At 39.4% G+C, this 9099-nt stretch overlaps 1 protein-coding gene across 1 annotated transcript; it reads left to right on the forward strand.

The window, feature by feature from the left end:
- The first annotated feature begins 933 nt into the window (after positions 1–933).
- LOC115502238 (programmed cell death protein 2-like) lies at positions 934–1688 on the forward strand. The gene is given in 2 exon segments (XM_032595272.1): positions 934–1336; positions 1339–1688. Coding segments are annotated over 2 exon segments (753 nt in total).
- Positions 1689–9099: the final 7411 nt, after the last annotated feature.

Consider the following 9099-nt stretch of genomic DNA (forward strand, 5'->3'; position numbering starts at 1 on the left):
ACAATGGAGTGGAGGTTGAATTTTGTCTAATGATTTTCTACATCTATGTAGATGATCACATGATTTTTGTAAATTATTTCATTAATGTGGTATCTCATGTTGATTGATATACGTATATTAAAAAAATCTTTGCATACCTGAAGCCCCACTATATTGTGGAGAATGCTCTTTTGAATATATTTTGAATTCAGTTTGCTGATATTTTGCTTGGTATTTTTCTATCCATCTTCATCAGGGAAATTCATCCATAATTTTTTTGTATGGATGTCTAATATGTAGACATATTATATTATATAATGTAGACATATACATCTAATATGTAGTAGTCTGTATATGTAGTAGTCTAATATGTAGACATATTATATTATATATTATAATTTTTTTGTATGGTGTCTAATATGAGGGGAATTCTGGCCTCTTGAAAGAGTTTAGAAGTATTCCTCCCTCTTCTACAGTCTGGGATAGTTTGGGTAGTGTGGCTCCTACATCTTCTATATATGTTGGTAGAATGCCCCTGAGAGGTTGTCTGGGTGGTCCTGAACTTTTCCAGGAAGTGGTTTGGTTAGTAATTCAATTTTGTTTCTAGTAATAGATCTGTTTACATTTTCTGTTTCATCCTGATCTACTCTTGAGGATTATAGCCTCTAAATGTGTGTATATTTCTTCTACATGGTGCAATTTGTTGGTATAAAATTTCTCAAAGTAATCTCTTTTAATCCATTTATTTCTGTGGTGTCGACTGTAATTTTCTTTCATTTCTGATCGAGTCTTCTCTCTTGTTTTCTTGATTACTTTTGTTAGATGTTATCAATTGTATCTCTTCAAAGAACCAGCTCTTAAGAGTGCGAGCACATGAGCAGTCCGACACTCTTTCTCCGTGGCTGTCACCTCAGCCAGACCAGCTGAGCAGAGCTTCACGGAAGCAGTGCCAGCATGGATCCCAAGCTAATTCTTAGAAATCAGCTACCCAGGAAAAATGACTTTTACTCATATCAGCCACTTTCTGAGGACCCTCCTCCAGAGACAGGAGAGTCTGTGTGCCTCCAGCTCAAGTCTGGGGTTCATCTCTGCAGGGTTGGTGGCAGTTTAAGCCCCCAAACATGCTCCAGATGTCACGAGGCACGTTACCGAAGTAAGGAGCATCATACTCCATACTGGAGATGGGGACATAAGCAGGCTTGTAGACAATCAGAATTTGAAATTGTAATAAGAACAGAAGATGAGGTTACACTTGAAGATGTTGAAAAGGGAAGGGAAGCAGAAATTACAGAAAGCATGGGTGAAGCACCTGATGAAGAATTGGATTCCATGGCAAAACATGAACCCAAGGAAGATAAAAATTCCAGAAGTTTAAAACTAAAATAGTCCTAGAGCCAGAACAGATTCTTAGATATGCCAGAGGGATTGCACCCATCTGGATCTCTGGTGAAAATGTCCCTCAAGAAAAGGATATTCCAGTTTGCCCCTGTGGCGCCAAGAGAATATTTGAATTCCAGGTCATGCCTCAGCGGCTCAACCACCTAAACGCCAACAGACTTGGCAGGAGTGTTGATTGGGGTGTTCTGGCTGTCTCCACCTGTGTTGAAAGCTGTAGACAGGGGATTGGCTACACAGAGGAACTGGTTTGGAAGCAAGATATAACAGATACACCTGAAGACAAGGTCATAAAGCCTTACAAATTCTCATAATCTCTTAGACCTTACCATTCCCGTGCTAGGACTGTATCCTAAGGAAATACCTATACCAGAGACAAAGATGTTGTTTTAGGTGAGTTTACAATATGTAAACATTAGTGAAACAAAAAGGTCCAGTGACAAGTAATTCAATAAATTTTGGTGGGTCCCTACAGCAGAAAGTAATGCAGACTTTTCTTTTTTAATGTTTTTTTTTTAATTTTTGAGAGAGAAAGAGGGAGAGAGAATGTGGGGTGGGGGCAGAGAGAGAGGGAGACACAGAATCCAAAGAAGACTCCAGGCTCCAAGCTGTCACCACAGAGCCTGATGCAGGGCTTGATCTAATAAACTGGGAATTCATAACCTGAGCCAAAGTCAAATGTTTAACTGATGGAGTCACCCAGGAGCCCCAGTGGAGTCTTAATGATACAGACCTATATGCACATCAAATAAGATACAGATTTACAGGGCACCGGGGTGACTCAGCTGATCGAGCATCTAACTGCAGCTCAGGTCATGATCTCACAGTTTGTGGGTTCTAGCCCCACCTTGGGATCTGTGCTGACACTACAGACCCTGGAGCCTGCTTCAGATTCTGTGTCTCACTCTCTCTGTCTTCCCTCCCACGCTCATGCTCTCTCTCTCAAAAACTAAATAAATATTAAAAAAAATTTTTAAAGCAACTTGTATTAGAAAAAACATACAGCTTTCAGCTGACAACAAGATATTCATAGTATGTATCTTTGTAAAAGTATTTATGTGTGTTTGTCCACGGAAATCTGGAAAGACACATACTCGGTGTGAACTAATTAACTATGAATAGTGGGACTAAGTGAAATAATTGTTTTATCTGTGTGTTTGTTTCTTTCTACAATAAAATGGGTTCATGGCCTAATTAAGACCAAAAAGGGGGTGGGGAACCAGCTGTTAGTTGTCTTGATGTTTTCTATTTTTAAATCTCCATTTCATCTCTTTCTGCTCTGTTCTCTGTGACTTGGGCTTTGCTTGTTCTTCTTTTTCTAGTTACTCTAGGTGTGAGGTTAGAATGTTTGAGATTTTTCTTGTTTCCTGAGGTAGGCCTGTGTCAGTATGCACTTCCCTCTTAGGACTGTGTGTGCCACACGTGCAAAAAATTTTCCATCACGGCATTCATTCATTTTTATCTGGCTCCGAGTATTTGATGATTCCGTGTTAATTTCTCTGTTGGCCTGTTGGTTTTTAGTAGCATGCTGTTATCCTCCACATGATTGAGCTTTTTCCTATTCTTTTCTTGTACTTGACTTGTAACTTCATACTGCTGTGCAAGGAAAACATGCTTGGTATGATTTCAGTCTTGTTAAAATCACTGAGACTTGTTTTGTGGCCTAACATATGATCCATCCTGGAGAATGTTCCATGTGCACTTGAAAAGAATGTGTATTCCGCTGCTTGGGGTGGATTGTCCACATGTATCTGTTAAGTCCACCAGGTTTATTTAATGTGTCACTGAAATCTACCCTTTACTTACTGATTATCAGTCCGGATGTTCTACACATTCACATTAGTGGAGTGTTAAATTCTCCTACAATTATTGTACTACTGTCATATTCTGCCTTTATTTCTATTAATATTTGCTTATATATTGAGGTGTTCCTTGCAGGGTGTGTACTTATATTCCATTGTTATGCTCTTGTTGGATTGATCTGTTTATCGTCAAGCATTCGCCTTCTGTGTCTCTTACCACAGTCTTTGTTTTGAAGTCTGCTTTATCTCATATAAGTATTTCTAGTTTCAGCCCCTGCAGGGGGCTTCTAATGGACTTAATCTGTCACCTTTAGAATAATGTATGGGAACCCAAGGTAAAAACTGACAATGGGGAACAATGTGATTGACCTGTGTGGACACAGTTACAAACTATTTGGTATTAAAGCTAATGTAAGGTTGTGATATAATTAAATAGACATTCTGTTAGAGTTATCCACATCACACATAACACTTATATTCTACCAAGGTTTACTAAACATCAAATGAGCTCACATTATCTCTATTGTAACTTGTCAGGAAAAGATAGCTTAAAATCATAGTCTGTTTTGTCTATCTCATGAAGTTCTCCTGGGTAAATGTTAAGATAGATTTCAAAATCTTTCATAACCTGAAACTTTGAAGTTTCCCTAAGTTCAATGATAAATCGGGTAGAATTCACTGGGCATATAAGTCTTTTTTTTTTTTAAGTGTGTATTTTTGAGAGAGAGACAGAGTGCAAGTGGGAGGGGCAGAGAGAGAGGGAGACACAGAATCCAAAGAGGCTCTAGGCTTGGAGCTGTCAGCACAGAGCCTGACATGGGGCTCGGACCCACAAACTGTGAGATTATGACCTGAGCCAAAGTCAGATGCTTAACCAACTGAGTCACTCAGGCGCTGCAGTCTTTTCCAAAGAAGATAAAATACTGACATGTTAACTATCAAGCATAAGTTTTAACAGCTTTTGGCTTCTTCTTGCATAGAAACCAAAGATGATCAGGATAACTGGAAAACAAGTTTTGTACCTCACTATAAGACTGTTCGACGAAAAAGGCACATTGCTAAAAACTGTAAGATGTATTCTTAAGTATGTCATCTAAAGAATCCTGGTGTAATAGACAGTTTACAATTAGTTTTACTGGAGAACAAGGTTTCTAAGTGTTAAAATTGTACCAATGTAATTATGACTGATGGAAATGAGGAAAACAAGTCTGCATATAGTAAAGAAGGAGATGATAAGAAAGACGTAAGGGATGGGAATACATTTTGTTGAGATAGAAAGTAATTTTGTCTTAAAATGAGGTTGTCTTAAAATGATGACAATCTGAGGACAAAATCTGAGTGTAAAAGAATGTTGTAGAAAGTTTGGGGAACAGGAGCACCTGGGTCATCAGTCGGTTAAGCGTCCGACTTCGGCTCAGTAATGATTTCAGGTTTCATGAGTTTGAGCCCCACATCAGGCTATGTGCTGACAGTGGGAGGCCTGCTTGGGATTCTCTCTCTCCCTCTCTGTCTGCCCCTCCCCCAACCGTGCTTTCTCTCTCTCAAAATAAATAAACAGACTTAAAATTTAAAAAACACAAAGTTTCTGGCGGCAAAGCTTTAGAAAATAATCTTATGTGTGTGTGCTCAGACACTTCTGACCTAGTCTATGAGGCCAGTTAGTCCCCATACCAAAACCAGTCGTATATAAAAAGGATTCTACAACTTGACCAAGTGGGATTTATCTGGGAATAAAATGGTTGGTTCAGCAAGCAAATAGCAGTCATCAACCTTATGAACATAAATAATAGAAACAAACCCCCATGATCATGTCAACAGACAGAAAAGACATCTGACTAAACCCACCACCCTTTCTGGCAAAAATACTTAGCCAATCAAGAACAGAAGGGAACTTCCTCACCCAGGTAAGGGGCAGCTAGGAAAAGTCCACACCTAACATTTCAGCAGACACTTCTACAAACAAGATATGCAAATGGTCAATAGATTCATTAAAAGATGCTAGACAGTCATCAGGGAAATGCTCATCAAACTACAGGCAGAGACCCATTCACTAGGATGGTCACAAAGACGGTTTTCTTTTTAAGTTAACATTACTTAGTGATCACAAGTGGACCCAGGGAAGACCCAAACCACTCCGAGCTCGTGAGCAAACAGGTGCAGGTCTCACAGAGCCCACTGAGCTCATGGTTTCTCACAACCTGAAATGGAATGTAAGTTTTGTCCTCGGATCACAGCCACACTCTGTGACTATGCTGTCCAGAGTTATTTCGGATCTGTGTTATGGGTTTGTTCTTTCTGAGACAACTCATTTGGCTTTTATTCTGACTACCTTTCAGAACCGGACTGTTCCCCTTGGAACTGTGCCTGATGGAAATGCACTCGACTTCAGCCTGATTTCTTCTGCAAAGAGGATACTCCTGTAGAAACCAGTGTTAAGAAATTTTTATTTTGTTTAGAGAAAACAACCAAGAAATGGATTTCAGTCATCAAAGCACTGTGCAGGGACCCCCAACTGCGACCCTGGACAGTTTTAGGTTTGGAAACCAAGGTCTCTCCTAATGTGCATTTCTAGCAAAATGAACCAACATAGCCAAAGATAATTTAGAACTACAACGTCCTTTATGGGGAATATCCAATCTCCCCAAACTTGTTTTATTGAAAATTACATTAGAAAGTCATAATTCTAAAGCACTGTATTTGATACACATTTTAATGGGTACCTGTACATACTTCCAAATGGTTTCAGGAATCTAAGTGTGCCTCTTTACAAAAGACTGTTTCATTATTTTTTTTTTTAATTCTAGTTGGTTAACATACAGTACAATATTAATTTCAGAATTCAGTGATTCCTCACTTACATACAACACCCAGTGCTCCTCACAAGTGTCCTCCATAAGAACCATCACCCACGTAGCCCATTCCCCACCCACCTCCCTCCATCAACCCTCAGTCTGTTCTCTAGAGTTAAATGTCTCTTATGGTTTGTTTCCCTCTCTGTCTTCCCCACCTTCCCATATATTCATCTGCTTTGGTTCTTAAAAACCGCATGAGTGAAATCATGGTATTTGTCTTCCTATAACTATTTTGCTTAGCATAATACATCTAGCTCCATCCACGTCACTGCAAATGGCAAGATTTCATTCTGTTTGATGACTAAGTAATATTCCATTGTATGTATCTACCACATCTTTTTTTTTTTTTTTTTTGAGAGAGAGAGAGAGAGAGAGGAAGCAAACGGGAGGGGCAGAGAGAGAGGGAGACAGAGAATCCCAAGCAGGTTCTGCACTGTCAGCACAGAGCCCAATACAGTGTTTGAACTCATGAACTGTAAGATCATGACCTGAGCCCAAACCAAGACTCAGACACTTAACCAACTAAGCCTCCAGGTGCTTCTATACTACATCTTCTTAATCCATTCATCAGTCAGTTCACACTAGGGCTCTCTCCATAGTTCGGCTATTGTTGATTATTCTGCTATAAACATTGAGGTGCATGTGCTTCTATGAATCTGTACTTTTGTATCCGTCGGATAAATACACTTTATGGATTGAAGGGTAGTTCTATTTTTAACTTTTTTTTTTTAATTTTTTTCAACGTTTTTTTTATTTATTTTTGGGACAGAGAGAGACAGAGCATGAACAGGGGAGGGGCAGAGAGAGAGGGAGACACAGAATCGGAAACAGGCTCCAGGCTCTGAGCCATCAGCCCAGAGCCCGACGCGGGGCTCGAACTCACGGACCGCGAGATCGTGACCTGGCTGAAGTTGGACGCTTAACCGACTGCGCCACCCAGGCGCCCCTATTTTTAACTTTTTGAGGAACCTCCATACTGTTTTCCAGGATGGCTGCATCAATTTGCATTCCCAACAGTGCAGGAGGGCTCCCCTTTCTCGGCATCCTCCCCAACACTTGTTGTTTCTTGTGTTGTTAATTTTAGCCATTCTGATGGGTATGAGATGGTTTCTCATCGTGGTTTTTTAATTTTTTAAAATGTTTATTCCTGAGAGAGAGTGCAAGCGGAAGAGGCAGAGAGAGAGACACATACACAATCCAAAGCAGGTTCCAGGCTCTGGGCTCCAAGCTGTCAGCCCGTAGCTCAACTCAGGACTCGAACTCATGAACTGTGAGATCGTGACCTGAGCTGAATTTGGATGCTTAACCAACTGAGCCACCCAGGAGCCACTTTCACTGAGATTTTGATTTGTATTTCCCTGATGATGAATGATGTTGAGCATCTCTTTATGTGTCTGATAGCTATCCATGCATCTTCTTTGGAAAAAATGTCTGTTAATGTTTTCTGTCCATTTCTTAAGTGGGTTACTTGGGATTTTTGTGTGCTGAGTTAGCTATGTTCTTACAGATTTTGGATACTAACCCTTTATCAGATATGTTGCTGGCAAATCTCTTCTCCCATTCCCTAAGCTGTCTTTAGTTTTGTTGTTTGTTTCCTTCACTGTGTGGTAGCTTTTTATCTTGATGATGTCCCAGTAGTTCATGTTTGCTTTTGTTTCCCTTGCCCCCACCAACATGAAGCTGCTACAGCCGAGGTCAAAGAGGTTGCTACCTCTGTTCTCCCCCAGGATTTTGATGGTTTCCTGTCTCACAATTAGATCTTTCCTCCATTTTGAATTTATTTTTGTGTATGGTGTTAGAAAGTGACCCATTTTCATTCTTTTGCATGTTACTCTCTGGCTTTGCCAACACCATTTGTTGAAGAAACTGTCTTTTCACGTTGGATAGTGTTCCCTGCTTTATCAAAGATTAGTTAACCATAGAGTGGCGGGTCCATTTCTGGATTTTCTATTCTCTTCCATTGATCTAAGTGCCTATTTTTGTGCCAGTACCATACCGTTTTGATGACTACAGCTTTATAACATAGCTTGAAGTCTGGAATTGCGATACCTCCACCATTGCTTTTCTTTTTCAGGATTGTTTTGGCTATTCGGGGTCTTTTGTGTTTCTATACAAATTTTAGGATTATTTGCTCTTTCTCTATGAAAAATGCTGATGGTATTTTGATAGGAACTGCATTAATGTGCAGATTGCTTTGCGTAGTGTCAACATTTTCACAATGTTTGTTCTTCCAATCCATGAGCATGGAATGTTTTCCCATTTCTTTTTGTCCTTTTCCATTTCTTTTACAATTTTTCTGTAGTTTTCAGAGTATGATCTTTTACCTCTTTGGTTAGTATTCCTAGGTATCTTAGTGTTTTGGTGCAATTGTAAATGGGAGAGATTCCTTGATTTCTTTTTCTGCTGTTACATTAGTGGTGTAGAGAAATACAAGAGACTTCTGTACATTTTTTATATCCTGTGACTTTGCTGAATACATATATTCTTATATTTTTGGCATTCTTTCAGGTTTCTACGTAGATTATCATGTCATGGACAAATGGTGAAAGTTTGAATTCTTTGCTGATTTGGATGCCTTTTATCTCTTTTTGTTGTCTGTTGAGGCTAAGACTTCCAGAACTAGGTTAAAGAGTAACGGCGAGAATGAACATCCTTGTCTTCACCCTGACCATAGACATAAATCTGTTTTTCCCACATGAGGTGATATTAGCTGTGGGTCTTTTATAAATAGCTTTTATGATGTGAAGTATGTTCCATCTGTACCTACTTTGTCGATGGTTTTTATCAAGAATGAATGCTATATTTTGTCAAATGCATCTACTGATAGGATCATATGGTTCTTATCCTTTCTTTTATTAATGTAGTGTATCATATAGGTTGATTTGAAGATATTGAACCATCCCAGCAGCCCAGGAATAAATCCCACTTGGTCATGGTAAATAATTCCTTAATGTACTGTTGTATTCAGTTTGCTAGCATCTTGTTGAGGAATTTTGCTTCCATGTTCATCAGGGATATTAGCCTGTCATTCTCCTTTCTAGTGGGGTCTTTGGCTTTGGAATCAAGGTAAT

This window comes from Lynx canadensis, chromosome A2, assembly GCF_007474595.2.
Source record: "Lynx canadensis isolate LIC74 chromosome A2, mLynCan4.pri.v2, whole genome shotgun sequence".
Classification (NCBI taxonomy): Eukaryota; Metazoa; Chordata; class Mammalia; order Carnivora; family Felidae; genus Lynx; species Lynx canadensis.